General features: G+C 60.9%; 1 protein-coding gene across 1 annotated transcript in view; it reads right to left on the bottom strand.

The window, feature by feature from the left end:
- Positions 1 to 2,314: 2,314 nt before the first annotated feature.
- Positions 2,315 to 17,643, bottom strand: part of TNS1 (tensin 1) — a 241,668-nt gene continuing 226,339 nt past the window's right edge. The window contains 9 exon segments of the mRNA XM_055123162.1: positions 2,315 to 6,551; positions 7,828 to 7,860; positions 8,414 to 8,482; positions 9,260 to 9,428; positions 9,568 to 9,639; positions 12,159 to 12,236; positions 13,579 to 13,671; positions 14,732 to 14,863; positions 15,445 to 15,531. Of these exon segments, the coding sequence (XP_054979137.1) occupies positions 6,407 to 6,551; positions 7,828 to 7,860; positions 8,414 to 8,482; positions 9,260 to 9,428; positions 9,568 to 9,639; positions 12,159 to 12,236; positions 13,579 to 13,671; positions 14,732 to 14,863; positions 15,445 to 15,531 (878 nt within the window). The 3' untranslated portion in view covers positions 2,315 to 6,406.

Consider the following 17,643-nt stretch of genomic DNA (forward strand, 5'->3'; position numbering starts at 1 on the left):
GAAATAAGAAACCGCCATGCCAAGGCCACACCAACAGCAGGGGCAGAGCTGGAAACTGAGTCTGGCACTTGGACCCCACAGCCCGGCACTTCCATTCCCTTGCAGGGACACCAGCGCCCCCTCAGCACTTCCCGTGAGCCGCCCTCCCCTTTCCCTGCTTCGCCAGCCCCCCTCCTCCCCTTCTCCCCCCTCCACCTCCAGCCAATGCCATCTGCAGGAGGAGCCCCCCCCACACACACACACAGGGGTGAGGAGCTGCCTCTCTCCCCTCTACACCCCGTCCTGTCAGGAAAATGTCGTGTCCTAAGGGACACCCTGTCCACTCCTTACCCCCCACACACCCCCCACGGAGCCACGCTCGCTCTCAGCCCTGGCCACAGCCAGCCCGGCTCTCCCGCCTGCTAGTGTCACACACTCTCAACTTCCGGCTCTTGGTTCTCGCTGCCTCTCCCCTCGCCTGGGAGGCTGCAAGAGGAGCAAATGCTCCCGCTGGTCAGTGCCCGCTGGTCAGTGCACGCACAGCCATCGGGAGTGTCTTCCCCGGAGGCCAGCGGCAGCGCCTCTCATGATAATTCACGGCTGGAGCTTGTGTCCATCTCTCCCGGGGGTCCCCATCCTCCTCAAGACCCCCTGAGACCCCTGGACAGTCCCCCCCACCCCCCGTCCCCGCAGCCCCAGTCTGAGAGAAGGGCCCCGAGCTGTAGAGCTGCTTCTGCTGGTTTGCAGGCTTTGGGGCTCCAGGGGGCACCCGGCTTTCCCAGGAGGCACAGGGGAGCCCGAGAGGGGGTCCTGGAAGCCGGACATCTGCCCCGATGGCAGCCATGATCTTTGAGTCCCCGTCTCGGCCTCCCCAAGCCCAGCGGGTCTGGAACGAAGAGCCTGGAGATCAGAATCACTCCGGAGCTTTTTTTTGCCAAAACTCCTTTCTGCAGTGGGACCCCTAGAGGAGCAGAGGGGAGACCCCAGGACGGCACGGGGGCCGGGCGCTGTTGAGTCCTCAAGGGTCTGCAGCCCACCCCTGGCTCTCCACCCTCATGCCAGCCCTCTGGGGGCGATGCTAGAGGGGCTCCCGAGATATCCCAGCACACAGGCACAGGAAGGCCAGGAACCCCACATTCTTTTTCATTCTTTCTGTTTGCTTGCTTGATTGGAGCCCCATCCTGCAGTGCTCGGGACTTACTCCTGGCTCTGTGCTCAGGGCTCAGGGTACCGTGGGCAGTGCTGGGGGGTCAGCCGCACAAGGTGCAAGGTGGACACCTCTAGATGGGGCCCCCTAAACAGAAAATAGAAACAAACACCCCCTGGATGATGTTATGTTCATGAACATCCTTTTCAGGCTAATGTGGGTGAGTTTGGGATTGCTCGGGGGCGGGGTGGGGGGATGCGGGCAGAGGGGGTGGGACATGCCTAAATATTTTTCACTGATCCAACAGGGTTAGTTGGGGCCAACACCAGAGCACCTCAGGGCTCCCAGCGTGGGGAGATGAAGCTCGCAGAGGGTGATGGAAACGCCGGGGCGGCTCACTTGGCCCCCAGGCAGGTCCAAGCCTTGTCCCCCAGCCCCCCAGCTGCGCCATCAGCTCAGCACGGGCTCCACAATGCGCCGTGGGTGGTTCCGGGTCACCCACAACCCCGCACTGTCTCTGCATCCTCAGAAGAGGCTCCAGCCCAGAGGTTCTGAGTCCCAGTTTCCCGGGGGGAGGGGGTCCACTGGAAGTGGGGCCCAAGGGGGCGGCACTCGGGATGCTGAGACACGCCCACCTCTAGAGAGGGTCTGACGGCGTCCCCCTCACGACGGGACACCACCGTCCACTTCCCGACCTCCAGGGGCTGCCTGGTGACCCAGAGCCGGGTGCAACTGAGGGTGGGACCCCAGCCTCCCCCCTCCCCCCTCGCCCCCGCCCAGCAGAGCCCAGGAGCACTCTTGCTGGCGTTTCCGTTGCAAACAGGGGGGACGCTGGGAGGTAGCAAGGAAGAATCCCTTTCTAGCCAGGCTGTCCGGAAGCTTCTAGATGGCTGGTCTCGTTGTGGAGCTTCTGGGGGTGCAGAGCCCCCAGAGATGAAGCGAACCAAGGGGTGGAGCCTAATCAGGATGGACCGTCTGTGCCCTCCCGGACCAGCCCCCTCCCTGGGCCTGGACTTCTTCTTCCGTTCCACCAGTATCTGCTGAGTTTCTCTTGCAGCTGCAAGACTGCGGGGGACAGTGGACAGTGCCTGGTGCAAGGGGGAGGGGGGGGCTTGGCTTCTCCCTCCTCTACCCCCAGAACAGGACAGGGGAGACCCCCGTGAACACAACACAGCTCAGGAGCCTGCGGAGTTTCACTTTATCCTTTATAAAGCCATACATCGGGTGGTGGCCGAGGAACAAGCGGGGGTGAGGCAGCTCGGATACAATACATTCAACCCTGGAGCGGAGCCGCAGGTTACAGGCAGATACAAAAGAGAAAGTATGTTTCCATCCATATAAATACACAGCCCAGGAGGGGGAGGAGGGGGGAGGAAGGGGGTGCTGACTCGGGGCGTGTCTGTGTTTTCCTGCACTGGGGGGCCCCAGGGAGGCAGGAATCAATCTCTGACCCTCACTCTGAATGACAGGTCAGCAGGGAGAGAAAGGGGACGAGCACTCAGATGCTCAAACCGGATGTGGTCCTCTCTCTCTCTCACACTTGAACCCAGTGAGGATACAAGGGGGAGGGGATGGGGGGAACGGTTTGGGGTGGGGGGGGACACACTGCTTAACACTGATTAGAAAGAGACTCCAGGAGTCCCTCTGACTGCCCAGGGACGCCCTCCAGCCCCGACCACGGCTGTGCCCTGCCCTGAGTGACCACCTCCTGATTCCTTCTTCCCAGCGGGGTGCTGCCCAGTCCTTTCTCGCCTCCCGCGCGGACCCCCACTTCCTTTAGAGAGACAGGCAGAGTCGCACACTCAGACACCCACACTTGCACGCACGCCCATACGCACATCCTGTTACCACTGGCGAGGGGGGCTCTGGACTCTGGGTGGGGAGGGAGGGGGGAGCGTGCTCTGTGAGACACTTTGTGTCTCACCCACCCTCCAAGGGCTGGAGGGAGGAGAGCATTAGGGGCAGAGGCAGGCCCGGGAGGGGACCTGGACTCACCCGATCTAGGGGATCCCTCCAGGGGCCTCTGCCAGCCCCCACCAGCTCCGGGGACCTGCCTGTCCTTCTCCCTGAACCCCTTGCCCCTCCCGTGCTCCCCGGCCCCCACAGCCCCCCTCCTGCCCATCTGACATCCCTGGGGAGCAGGCTCCCGGGAATGCACCTGTTTTCAGCGCGGCAGGAGGAGAAACTCTAACCCACACCCAGCCCAGCCCCGGGACAGGCTGTCCCGCCCGGCCGCAAACACCTGGGCAGACACAGGGAGCCTGGCCAGGGCCCGGGGGCTGATGAAACAGCTCGTTTCCTCCCCACTTCCCCTCCGGGGCCCCGCTCTGCTCTTCCCATGCCCTGTCTGTCCCCTCTTCCACCAGGACAGTCACAGCCTGCTGGGCGGGGCCGGCCTCGGTGCTCAGGCCCCTAGCAACCCTCCTCTCTGTCTGGGTGCGGGGAGAAGCCACCCCCCTGCCCTGGCTGTCTTCCTGGCCCCCCTTCCCCCAGACCCTTCCCCACCCACCCGGGGATGGTTTTTAAGACCAGGCATCACGGTCCGGTCCGGAGGACAGATTCCAACCCTCAACAACAGCAAGCGTTGGGGACAGGGCAGACACGGAGACGAGAACAGTGCCTGGGAAAAAGTGCTCTCTTGGAAGTCTTTGGCAAGAATATTCTGCAGTGCTGTGTGTGTGTGTGTGTATGTGTCTGTCTGTGAGTGCAGGGGTGGGGGGAAGGGGGGCGGGGGTGTGCACACATGCGAGCACAGCCCCCACCCAAGGCACAGGACAGCTGCGGGGGTGAGAGGGGCTGGACACAGCGGGGTTCTGGCCCTCAACCTTCTGGAAAGATCAGCCCCCAGCAAGGCCCCTCTCTCCAGCACCCCGGGGCCTTCCCAGGGTGGCTCAGGCCTGAATGTCACGGCTGGCTGGGCCCAGGCACACACTTGGGGATGGTGGGGGGGGTGTGGATGTGTGTGTGTGTGTGTGTGTGTGTGTGTGTGGTGTGTAGAGGTGGACCCCCAAAAAAAAGGGAGCCGTGGAGGCTGCCCCAGGGCGGAGATAATCCGGACCAGGAGGAGCAAACTGGCCTCTGCTGCCACGGGCCCGGCCACAGGAGGGGGAGATATTTACACGGAAAGGGGGCCGGGACATTCTCTCTGGGAAACTGGGGCTCGAGGTGGGATGGGGGTCATCTGAGTGTCGGGGTTGAAACCTCAGAAGGAAGAGCACTCTGGAGGGAAGAGCACTCTGGAGGGAGAGCCTCCACGCGGTCACGGCGGCTCTGAGCAGCCCCGGCTGTCAGGAGCAGGGCTATGCGGGCCGGGGTCCACAGGGGGCCACTCAGGCCGGGGTCTGCACGGGGCCACGCTGGCTGGGGGCCGCACAGGGCAGCTCCCCCGCTCTGCCCTAGTTGCTGAGGGACCAGAGAGTTGGGAAGGGGGTGCACAGAGGAAGAGAACGCAGAGCCCCTCCCCCAGGGAGCCCCAGACAGTCCCGGGAACCCCCAGGTCAGCGCCGAGGGCCCCCAGGCTGCTCCAGAGACAAACAACGGGCCCCCCCCTCTCAGGCTCCTCACTTCTTAAGGGGTCGGGATGGGGCTATTTCCCCGGAAGCGGGGAGTGGGGGGCGGGGGGCAGGGGGGCAGGGGTGGGGGGGACGGGGAACCAAGCAGCACGGGAAATAATAAATACGTCTTATCAATTTACCTAGTCTTCTGTTTTCTCCTTTTCTTACATTTTATTAGCTTACAAATTCCGTCAGTATGTCTCACATATATATTATATATATTTATATATCAGTACAACGCCTCTCTAGCGGGTCCCTCTGGGCTCCCAAGGCCCTCCCGGGGGCGGGGTGGGGAGTCCCGTGAGTCCCCCCGCCACACCTCCGGGGCCCCGGGGCTGGCCCTGTGCACCCTCAGCACTCTGGCCTCACCGTGTCCTCTGCCACTCGGGGGCCCGGCTCCCTCTGGCCTGGCAGGGAGGCTCCGTGGTGCCTGGGTGACAGCCCCCGGGCTCTGACACACACACACACACACACACACACACACACACACACACACCACTGGGCTGCAGCAGCCCAGCACACTGAAGCCTAACATAGTGCAGCGGGGGGGCTCAGGAGCGATGGGTGACCCCTCCCCGCCCGGGGCTGCTGGGCAGAGAATCTTGTTTGTGCTGCAGCAACCAGGAACCTGCAGCACGGGAGGGGGTGGGGCCAAGGAGGAGGAGGGGGCACTCAGCCTGAGCTAAGGCTGGCCTGGGCTCCCCGGGGCTGGGGCTGGGGCGCGGGTGGGAACATACTCTCACCCCCCCCCACTTCACCCCTGAGTCTCACAGCTGGGGTAGCCAGTCAGAGCTCGCCCTCTCCCCCACCCCACCCCCGACCCTGGTCTGCAACTGGGCTCCACGTCTTCAAACCCACGCTCTAGCTTCCCAGCGGCAGCAGGTGTGAGCCCCCCCACACACACTCAGGGAGAGCCAGCTGCACCCCTGTCAAGGACAGGGGCGAACGAGACCCCCTGTCACTTGTGGAGAATGAGTCACCCCTAATTTCGGGTGCTCCTGTCACCCCCAGCTGTTGGATGTACGCATGCATAGGTGCGTGTGTGCGTGCACGTGTGTGTGTGTGTGTGTGTATGTGTGTGCACGCTCAAGGCACATGGGCAGGAAGCCAGTGGATCGTTCTGGCTGAGAGGCAAAGAGAAAAATCTGCGGGGGGTGGGGGGTGGAGGTGCAGCCAGAGACACGGCCTCCAGACCCCCGAACCCCCCCCCCAACACACACACATACCAAGGGCAGTTGGGAGGTGGCCAGAGAAGCTGCATCAGAGAGATGGTGCTCTGACTTCCCTTCTTCCCCCCCCCACACTCCCCAAACGGGGATCCCTGGGGAGGCTGGCTCAGTCTCCCAGGAGATGCGCCAAGCTAAGAGCGTGCAGGCGGAGGGGGCGTTCCGTGGACCCGGTTAGTGTCGGAGGCTTCGGGAGGGGGGGCAGGGCGGGGTTCTCAGGACCCACCGACCCAGGGGAACTGAATGCGTCTCCTTCCTTCCTGTCCCTCCCTCCTCTCTCCGGCTCTCCCCCTGCCCGCTGCCTTTCACTTTCCTCTCCCTCACGCGGCACTTTCTTCTCTCCTTCTCCAAAATCGGCCCCCGAGTCCTCCCTCCTTCTGGGGTCAAGAGCGGTCAGGATTCACGGGTCCCCCTCCCCCACAGGCCCCGGCCCCACTGCCCTGGCTCTGGGCCCGAGGTGGAGGTGGGGTTGTGGGGGGTGGGGGTGGGGGTGGGGGTGCTCATCGCTTCTGGCCAGAGCTCAGCATGACCTTGGAGACGAAGTTGACGATGGCGGAGGCCGGCTGGTTGGGGTCCAGCTCGGCAAAGAGGTGGCAGGCGTTGTCCGTGGTGCTGCCCTGCTTCCGGGCCACGAAACCAAAGAGCCTGGAGGAGGGGACGGGAAACAGCGGGCCTGAGCGGGGTGGGCAGGGGACACACCCAGGCCTGGGGCAGCACCCGGCGGGTACAGTTCATCCTCAGGCCCACAGCGCCCCCCCCACCCCGCCCCGGTGCCCCTGAACACGGAGAGCAGCGGCCGTGCCACCTGAGAGCCCGTCCCCGCTAAAAGCCACAGCACAGCGGCCAGCCCGGGTTCGATTCCCAGCATCCCATAGGGTCCCGCCAGGAGTAATTCCTGAGTGCAAAGCCAGGAGTAACCCCTGAGCATCGTTGAGTGTGACCCAAAATACAAATTATTAATAATAATAATAATAATAATAATAAAAAAATAAAAGCCACGGCGGGTGGGGGGCGCTGTCCATGTCTCGGGGTGCCTGGCAGAAATCCCCAGGGTCAGGGGTTTGGAGGCGCACACTGACCAGACTGGACGGTAAGGGGGGCAGGGGGTGTGAAGCCAAAAATAAACCGGAGACATTCCTGCACAGGCTTCCCGGGCCCGCCCTGCCACACCCCTGCTCAGCCGCTCGCACAGCACATGAGCGAAGGAATGAAATATGGAATGCCTGGGAGAGAGCCTGGTCTCCCCACAGCCCCCTCCAGGGGGTCAGGGGGACCGGAGGACAAGGGGTGGCCTCTACGCACACACACACACACACACACACACACACACACACACACACACACACACACTTCCCTGGGAGGGGAGAGGGACCCCACACCTGTTCCCCTGCCCGCCACTTCCCACACCGAGGCTGCGGTGACCTCACATTCTCTCTGTACAAAACAGAGTTAAAAATACGAGAGCAGGGAACAGAATGTGAACCCGGGCCCCCTCCCTGCGGCCTGTTGCTAATTACAGCGGGGCGGGGAGCCGGGAACAGCTGGGGACGCCGCGGCAGCCCCTCACCCAAGGCCCGACCACGGGAGCCCAAATTAGCCAGGCCGTGTAGTCGGTCTATGTCTACACATGCGCACGCGTGAGCACACACATGTACCTGTGCTTGCATGCACAGGCACATGTGTGCACACACAAAATGTGTGTGCTCACGATGCACATGTGTAGACATGTGCACATGCACGTATGTCATGAACCACACCATGGGTCAGAAAGGGCACCAGGAAGCTGGGCCTGGGGCTAAGCTCCCCTCTCCGCCCCTCTCCGCCCCTCCCCGCCCCTCCCCGCCCCTCTCCGCCCCCTCCAGCTGCCCCTGTCCTAGGGCGTTGGTCTCTGTTCTTGATGCAAAGCGAAGCCCCCACTTACTTAGCCGGGGCAGCCCCCTCGGTCTTCATCCACCTGCGGAGAGAAAGAGGCTCGCTCAGCCCCCACCCGGCTCCCCAGGGTCCGGCCCCCCACGCGCCCGGGGTCAGAGCTCCACCCCAACCCAGGGCAGGAGAGACTGCATGCTGCCCGGAGTTCTGTCCGCGCGGAGGGGGCAAACTCAGGGGCTGGGGCATAGCGGGTCTACAGATTTTAGTGGGGAAACCCAGCAAGATGCCCGACAGAATCAATCCCCCACACAGGCGGGGCTCCCGGGGGACCAAGAGGACTCACGTACATACAGACACATGCATCTACACACACACACACACACACAGGCACACACACACAAAGAGACACAGAGACACAGGCACACATACTCACACACAGAGACACAGACAGTGACACACACACAGACACAGGCACACATACACATACACACACAGACACACATACTCACACACAGAGACACACACAGACAGTGACACACACACAGACACAGGCACTATACTCACACATACAGACACACACACAGAGACACACACACACACATGCTCCAGGCAGCAGGGGTGGTCCCTAGATGACTCACTTTCTCTCCTGTGGGTCCAGGTCGCAGAAGGTGACCGTGTTGAGGGGATAGTGTCTTCTGAAGAAAAGCCTGCGGCACAGACAGGGATGGTCAGCACAAGGCTGAGGTGGGACAGGGTCGTGCACAAGCACATGTGTGCCCGCCGCCTCTCCCCTCCCGGGCCCCACCATGGAGGACTGTCCTGCTCCAGCCGCTCGCCGGCAGACAGACAGCCAGGCTGACCTCCCAAGGCGGGCGGCTGGGGTGAAGGCAGACACTGGCTCTGAGCGGGGGCAGAAAGGAGCCAGGGGAAGGGGACCGCCCAGAGCACACCTGGGGAGGCACCGGGGAGGCTCCGCTGGGAAGGGGCTTTGCATCGTCTCACCTGCAGTTTCCTACCCCACAGAGACTCACTTGGAGCACAGGAATGGTAGATGGAGACTCGGTGGGTGGGGGAGAGGGAGGGAGGGAGGGAGGGAAGGAAGGAAGAAAGGAAGGAAGGAAGGAAGGAAGGAAGGAAGGAAGGAAGGAAGGAAGGAAGGAAGGGAGGGAGGGAGGGAGGGAGGGAGGAAGGAAGGAGGAAAGGAGGGAGGGAGGGAGGGAGGGAGGAAGGAAGGAGGGAGGGAGAGGGAGGGAGGGAGGGAGGGAGGGAGGGAGGGAGGGAGGGAGGGAGGGAGGGAGGGAGGGAGGGAGGGAGAATGTGTGGGTAGGCAGAAGAGAAGAAGGGGAGAGTGTGGACGCGTGAGTGGGTGGTGGCTGGACAATGGGTGACACGCAGAGAGACGGCAATGAGGAGTGATACCCTGGCTGGCTGGCAGGAAGGTGCCCAGCGGGTGCCCAGCCCGGGGGCGGGCAGAGGGGACTCACTTCCTCTGGTTGTCGGTCAGGGTGATTCCCTGGGCGGAGACTTTGAAGTGCACGATGGTGGCGGCCGGCGTGGGGTCAGCAGCCAGCGTCTCGGATGCGGCCTTGGAGATGGCCTGAGGCCCGGTGAGCGACTCCATGTCCACGGAGTTGACGAAGAGCACGTTGCAGGCTGAAAGGACGCGGCGGGGAGGGGGCGGAGCGGGGGGGCGGGTCACAGGAAAACGTCAGTCCATCTTGGGGAGCCAGGGCGTGGGGCCAGGGCAGCAGACAGACACACGGTGGGGGCCGGGGGGCCGGGGAGCACTCACCTGCCCCTTGCTTCAGCAGGTCGCTGGTTGTGTTGGCAGGACCCGCGCTGTCTTTCGAGTCATCTGTGGGGTCTGAGACAAAAAACACAAAAGCAAAATGCAACTCAGCCCGGAATGGGAGGGCCGAGCTGGAAGGAAGCAGTGGGCTGGCCGGGGCGTGGGCAGCGGGCTGGCCATGGTGAGGGCAGCGGGCTGGCCGGGGGCACGGGTGAGTCTCCGTGATATTCGGGCACTGGCACACGCGGGGATTCAGACCCTCAGCCCCGCACCTGCTGAGCAGCCGTGAACCAGAGCTGGGGGGAGGGGGCTGTTCAGTGGGGCCGAGTGCAGACTCAGTATGTAGGAGACCCCAGCAGGGCCGGGCGCCACTCCTGGGAACAGCCCCCCAAATACAAAACAAAAATAACAAGGGGGGCCCTTTCCTCCCTTCACTGGGTGGGCAGCGCCAGCCCAGGGGAGAGATGACACCGTGGTGACCATTTCATTCAATCAACAGACACCTGAATTCATGACCCAAGTGTTGGTCTGTGTTGGGGGTGGGTCTGGGGGCTCTGGTTTCCCCCAGAACAAGCCCCCAGGAGGCTGAAGCCTTTAGTGGGGGCTGCTCCAGCCGCTCCTTTGAAGAAGGTAGTTTTGCTGGGGTTGGAGAGACAGTACGGCGGGCAGGGCACGTGCCTTGCACACGGCTGGCCCACGCTCGAGCCCCCAGCACCTACTTGCTCCCCTGAGCTCACCAGAAGTGGTCCTTGAACCCAGGGCCAGGAGTAAGCCCTGGTGCTCACATACCAGAGGGTGTGTGCCAAAGACAAACAAAAAAAATAAAGTCAATTTGCAACAGGGGTGGGGTTGAGGGGTGGGCATGAGGGGTATTTTTTTTTTAGTGGGGCCAAAAAACTTTGGAAACCTGAGCATGAGGCCTTGGACCCATCACAGCAGTGATTTCAATATGAGAAAGCCCCGAGTCTGACTCAGGTGGGCATGCTCAGTGTTGGTCTGTGAAAAAAACACCTCGCCAGCGTGTCTGTGTGGGGTTAATGGGGCCGAGGCAGGGGTGGAGGGGGAAGGGAAGGGATTTGCGACTATTTGTACTTCCAACAAGCTCCCCCGCAGGGCACTGATGATAGCTGGGAGGCACTGGTTAAACATCAAAACAGTTCTCTAATTGCAGAGCTACTTTGGTAAACTCTCTAGAAATGGGGTTTTAATTAGCCCCTAAACGTATGCGGTTTATAAAGCATCTTTAAGTTTGCATTTGAACTTTTAAGCTGATAATGTGGGCCAATTACCATGAATAATTCAGTCAATTAAGCTGGATAAAAGTAGGGATTGTCAGATGATGGGGGGGGGGGGGGTTGCAAGCCTGCAAGCCTTCTCTGCCCAGAAGCCCAAGGGAAGGAAGAAGGTGGTCTTCGGGGTGCCTTGGCGGGCAGAGACGGGGCACAAAAGGCAGCCCACATCCCCCCTCGGAGCCCCTCATGAGGGCCCCGTGTGCAGGGGCAGGGCCGGGGGAGGGTATTGGAGAAGCCTGTGACTGAAGGTCCTGGCCCCCCTCTCTGGCATCCCCCTAGGTGGGACCACCTCTCAGAGACGCTGATGTCTCCTCTGAGTACCCTGGCGTCTCAAAGGCGTCTCTGCTCTGAGGCCAGCAGGTTCCATTGTGACCCCCGTCCATCCCTAGTCTAACAGGAAGCACCTCCTTCTGCAGGCCCAAGAGGAACTCCAGGGAGCACATCGCCTCGCCTTAGGGGGCACAGCCCCCACACCCAGCAGAGCCCAGGGGAGTCGGGAGGGGCACGCCTTATCCCCCCGCGCTATGTCCCCAGCCCGTCCAGACGTGGCCTGCGTGTGCTCTGTCCTCTGCATTCAGACCAACATCCTACCCCGGGACACCTCCACCTCCCCAGGACCCCCGTCTCTCTTCCCTCCCCGTCGCCCTCGGTCCTCTTGGGCCTCCCCATAATTGTCCCCCTGCTTCTGGTGTATCCGCTGGGATGAGGCTTAGTCGAAGATTCAGTCTGGATTTCTTAACGCCTCCAAAGAATTTCCCAGAATGCTCTGGCAAATCCATTAGGTATGTTCCGGGAGATTATATATATATATATATATATATATATATTATTTTTTAAATAAACTTCTTTTATGCCTACTTAATACCTCTAAAGTAAACCACAACACCCAAAAAGAGAGGGAGAGCAAAATGAATGCCTTGCCACAGAGCAGGTGGGGTGGAGGTGGTGGGAGGGATGCTGGGACCATTGATGGTGGAAAATGGGCCCTAGAGGAGGGATGGGCACTCGATCTTTGAATGACTAAAACTCAAGCATTAAAGTTTGTAAGTCTGTAACTGTATACTTCATGGTGAGTCACTAATAAAAAATTTTTTAAAAAAACCCTTCTTCTTTTAATAGATTGGGTGGGGTAGGGGGGGGAGAAAGGAGTGAGTGTGGTTTTGAGTTTGTTTCCTCAGACTGACAAAATGACCCTTGTCCTCTTCCCCCACCGGGCCCTGTCAGGAGCAGGGGGCAGGACCGAGATTCAGGGGGTTCCTCTCAAGGGCTCTGGGAGAGTCACCAGGGGGGTCAGCCTCCTACCGCGGTTTGGGATGACCAGCTTGCAGGGCAGGGCCAGCGGGATGATGGAGTGCTGGTAGACCAGGGCGGACAGGGAGCCTGTGGAGAGGAGAGAGCAGGTCAGGCAGGGGCCCAGGGCAGGTCAGGGCCAGACAGGAAGTCCACCCAGCCCTCTCCCCCAGCCTCCTACCTCCCCTCCCAACCCCGCCATCATTAGCCCACCCACCCATCAGACAGGCTGCACCTTCCTGGCCAGCAAGATCCAGGAAGAAGGCGCCCCTGCTCCTTCTCGTGTGCTCCTGAGAGAAAGTCCCCCTCTGCCTCTCTCTGGGCACAGGGACTCAGATCCTGCCGTCTCTGGCCCCAGTTGGAGCAAGCCTCCCCCTGACCTGGCCCCTCCACGCAGCCAGAGAGCAGCCTCCCCAGAGCAGGGGGGCAAGCCAGACCGCCAGAGTCCTCCAGCCCTCTGGGAGGAGGATGACCATGCATGGCAGAGGAGGGCAGACCCAGAGAGGGGCAGTGACTGGCAGGACCCAGGAGCAGAAGGACACGGCCGCCCCGTCACAGGCCTAACCACCTCTCTGACGAGGAAGACCGCAGATTCTGGGTTTTCTGGAGCATGTGGCCACACTTGTGGCCGCATGCCATCCTCAAAACTCTGCCACACTGACACCAGGTGGGATGGCACGCAACATGGAAGACAAACAATCTCAACTAACAGAAACATGGACCCAGAAGGCTGAACTTGCAACAACAGCAATTTAGGAATCCCTCAGACAAGGACTATCAATGTCCCCAGGGTGAGATGCATCACTTTTCATGAATTTTCTTTCTTTTTTTTTTTTAATCATTCTGTGAGCCACTTAGTAGTAACAAGCAATATAAAATAAATTACTGAGGGCCTGCTATAGACTTGAGGCGTGGTTGGGGAGATGGAGACAGTGATGGAAGGAAGGTGACAGTGGTGGTAGGATTGGTGTTGGACTATCTAATGCCTGGGACAGATCATCATGAACAACTTTGTAAATCGCCATATTAAAATAAAGTGCGGGGGGAGAGGCTGGAGCCATAGCACAATGAGTAGGGTGCTTGCCTTGCACGCGATCGACCCGGGTTTGATTCCCAGTATCCCATAGGGTCCTCCAAGCACTGCCAGGAGTGATTCCTGAGTGCAGAGCCCGGAGTAACCCCTGTGCATCGCTGGGTGTGACCCAAAAAGCAAAATAATAATAATAATAATAATAATAATAATAATAATAATAATAATAAAGTGGGAGATAGATAGATAGATAAATAAATAAATAAATAAATAAATAAATAAATAAATAAATAAATAAGTGGAATAGAGGGAGCTGGCAGAAACCCGGGGCTGGGGAGCCTGGGGCAGGGTAGGCAGGTGGAGGGGGGTCACAGGGGCCGGCACAGGGCACGAGGGACTTACCAAAGTTCGGCTCGTTGGGGCAGCCCTTGAGCTTGACTCCTCTGGGGCCCGTCTCAATCAGGAAATGCCTCACCAGCTCATGGGCCATGTCCCCTGGGAGTTGAAGAGAGTGCAGTGAGGTCCAGTTCCTCCCACGGCCTCTGCCCACCTCCAGAGTGCAGGGGCTGCTGGGGTGGCAGGGCAGGGGCTGAGGCCAGCACCCCAGCAGGCAGCCGCCCAATGCTCCCGCCCCAACCCCCGGGACACCAACCACAGGGCCCCCGTCATCTTGTTTTCCCGTTTCCTTCGCACTAGCACCACCTCCTAGCCACCCGTGGCTCTAGAACGTCTGTGGCTGCAGGACTAGCTCCCGTGAGCTGGGAGGCCAGCCCGGCCATGTCCAGGGCACCCCCCTCACCCCAGTGCCTGGACACTTAGGAATATAACAGACTGGATGAAGGGGTCCAAGCCGGGGGAGGCTGTCCAGCCCCAGGTGAGGCTGTTCCAGCCCCAGATAAGGGTGTCCAGGCCAGGTAAGGCTGTCCTGTCCAGCCCAGGGGAGGCTGCCCAGCCCAGGTGAGTGTATCCAGACCAGGTGAGGCTGTCCAGGCCAGGTGAGGCTATTCCAGCCCCAGGTAAGGGTATCCAGGCCAGGTAAGACTGTCCATGCCAGGTAAGGCTGTCCTGTCCAGTCCAGGGGAGGCTGCCCAGCCCAGGTGAGTGTATCCAAGCCAGGTGAGGCAGTCCAGGCCAGGTGAGACTGCCCAGCCCAGGTGAGGCTGTTCCAGCCCCAGGTGAGGTTGTCCAGGCCAGGTAAGGCTGTCCAGCCCAGGTGAGACTGCCCAGCCCAGGTGAGGGTAACCAGCCCAGGCGAGGCTGCCCAGCCCAGGTAAGACTGCCCAGCCCAGGTGAGGGTATCCAGCCCAGGCGAGGCTGCCCAGCCCAGGTGAGTGTATCCAGCCCAGTTGAGGCTGTCCATGCCAGGTAAGGCTGTCTAGCCCAGGTGAGACTGTCCAGCCCAAGTGAGACTGCCCAGCCCAGGTAAGGGTATCCAGCCCAGTTGAGGCTGCCCAGCCCAGGTGAGGGTGTCCAGCCAGGTGAGACTGCCCAGCCCAGGTGAGGGTATCCAGCCCAGGTGAGGCTGCCCAGGCAACAGCACAAGAGGTGGGCTCACCTTTTTTATTCTGCTGCACGATGGTGGGCGGCGGGGAGGACACCTTCATGGCCAGCCCATAGGCTCCGCGGAAGGAGTGGCTGTCCCGGATGATGAAGGCCCCCGGCTCCTGGTCCTTAAGGAGCGCTATGGCTGCATCGGGCGGGGGGCACAGGGAGAGAAAAGGTATCACGGCACAGGAGGGACTCCCTTGGGCACCCTGCGCCCCCCCCCCCACACACACACAGCGTCCTGCTGGACCAGAGCTGGCAAACCGCCAGAGAGAGCCCGCCACGCGCTCTGCAGGTGAGGGGCGTGTCACCCTGACACCGAGGCGGCAGGGAGGCACCAGGTGACGGGACAGAGTCTCCAACGCGACCGTATTTACAGAACCAGGCCACCGTCAGGGGTGGGACCCCAGTCCGGCAGCACACGGGCCTCCCCTGGGACGCCCAGCACACACTCCCCGCTGTGGTTTCTGGTTCCCAGGATGTGCAAAGATCTCCCTTATCCGGCGGGCAGGAAGCTCAGGTTTGCTCGGGAACCAGGTCGGGGCCGATTTAAGCACAGCCCCCCCCTCGCCTGCTTCCCTCCCGTCTCTGGCTGACTTCAGGCCCCTCTTGGGGCCGCCCCCCACACATGCTCAGAGGGGACAGGGCCTGCTCCTGTCCTGCCCCCAGGAAGCCCAGACAGACCCCTGCGGGGCTGGCACGGCCGCTCCCGCCAACACTCACCCTGCTCCCGGGAGATCTCGGGCTTGTACCAATACTTGGAAGTGTCCTGGACAAACTTCACCTTGGCCCGAGTCTCGGGGCTATTGTCTGGAGAAGAAAGAGAGGAAAGAAAAATGTCACGGTCTGAACTAGGCCGTCCCCCTGGCACACAAACACTCACATCATCATCATCATCATCATCATCATCATCATCATCATGACAGCAGGAGCTGGGCCTCCTAGGACTTATCTGGAAACGGGATCCTGGTGGATGGGACCAGGTAAATACGAAAGTGATGTGACATTGACTGGGGGTCACCCAACTAGCCCAATGGGAGAGGGGCAGCGACAGAGACCACGGGAAGTTGGGTGCAGAATGAAGCGGGCTGTCCAGAGAACAGATACCCCAGAACCCAGCCTGCCAACACCCCCATCTTGAACTTGGAGCCTCTTTTAGGACCCTGCCTGTCAGTTCAGAGACCCCCTGGTGCTGGGGTGGCAGCAGGGTCCCCTACAGTGAAAGCCTGCGCTCTGCCCACTGGGCTACCTCTCTGGCCCCAGCTTCTGGAATTTTGTTTTGTTTTGTTTTTAAATCTGGGGACTTGGAGTCACACCCGGGGCTCAGGGCTTACTCGTGGCTCTGTGCTTAGGGATCGCTCCTGGCAGGGCTGAGGGGCTCATACACGGTGCCAGGAACAGAACCCCAAGTTGACCGTGTTCAAGGCCAGGGCCCGATCGGCTGTCCTATCTCTCCAGTCTCTCTGGCCCCGATTTCCACTGTCTTAGGTCACTGTGTCTGCGAGCCTTTGTTCTGCCTGCCAGAGGAATCCAGGCCAGAGAACGAAGTCCCAGAGCTAGCCGGGGCTTTGCTGGACGGGCCAGAACCAGCCAGCTCATCCCTCCCCTGTTTCCGGGAGACCGCCATGGGCCCAGAGCTGTTATCCTGCATAACGCCTCCTCATGGGACACCCCCCTCCCCGAAGCCCCACCCCATTGCCCCATTTCTCTAGAAAATTCTGACAAAAACTTTCTCTCCCCCCACCCCGGCCACCCATCCCTTCCTCCTCTGTCAATTGCTTGTAGTTCCTAAGATGTATCAGGAGGCTGAGACGAGGGCGGGACGGATGTCCCTCTCTGTCCACTATGCCCTGGCCCCCTCCTTACTCCCCACAAGGAAAGCCCCAGACGCTCCACATCACAAGGGAAAAAAAAAAAAAAAAAGCTACTCTCAACCCAAGACAGAACCAGGAGTGCAGGGGGGGAGGGGGGGTTGGGTTAGAACTGAGACTCCCGCGCCCCCCCCCCCGCGTCTGAGCCTCCTAGCGCTTATCTGGAGACAGGGTCCTGGTAGATGGGGCCAGGTGAACACGGAAGTGATGCCCTATGGGGCTGGGGGCCACCCAACTGGCCCGGTGGACCGCCAGGACCGACCCCTGAGCCCTGAGCCAGGAGTCAGCCCTGAGAACCGCTGGGCGTGGGCCCCCCCCCAACAGAAACCAATTCCAGTTCCACGAGTGTCCTCTGCTTCGGGTGGACGCTCTGGGGCTGAGGGGCAGACTGAGACCTTCAGTGCACAGTGCAGAGAGCCAGGACAGAGAGAGAGAGGGGTGGGTGGGGTCACTCAGCGTCAACTGCACAAGCTCTATATGCAGCCACGGTGTCCCCGCCAGGAGTGACAGCCACAGCGAGCCGGGAGATGCCCCCCTCTCCGCACCCCCTCCCCAAGGTGTGGCTGCAACACCAAACAAACAAAAAGGAAAAAGCCAAGCACACAGCACGGGCTGGGCTGCACGTCGCTGCTTGGCCCGTTTCAGCCTGTCCCCACAACACACACACACACACACACACACACACACACACACACACACACACACACACACACACACACACACACTCAGAGGCTGCTGGGATTTTCTCCCGGGTGGTGGGGGGGGAACAGGACTGCACAGGAGACTTGGTTCCACTTCCTCAGCTGTGCGTGAGGGGGTCTGAGGGCCGCGGCTGGGGGGCTCACAGCAGCCCCTCCCTCTCACACTCCAGGTCCCCCCCACCCCGCGCCCCCCCCCCCAAGCTGCGGGGCTGTCTAATGAGCTGTGAGAGGCAGCCCCAGGCCGCTGCACCTTCCTGTGTTGATTCCAGGGGCTATTTTAAGCAGGGAAGATGGTGGGAAACAGGAAATGTCCTAACTCCTAGAAGGTCTGCGTCCTCTAAGGAGAGGGG

The sequence above is a fragment of the Sorex araneus genome, chromosome X, assembly GCF_027595985.1.
Source record: "Sorex araneus isolate mSorAra2 chromosome X, mSorAra2.pri, whole genome shotgun sequence".
NCBI classification, from domain to species: Eukaryota; Metazoa; Chordata; class Mammalia; order Eulipotyphla; family Soricidae; genus Sorex; species Sorex araneus.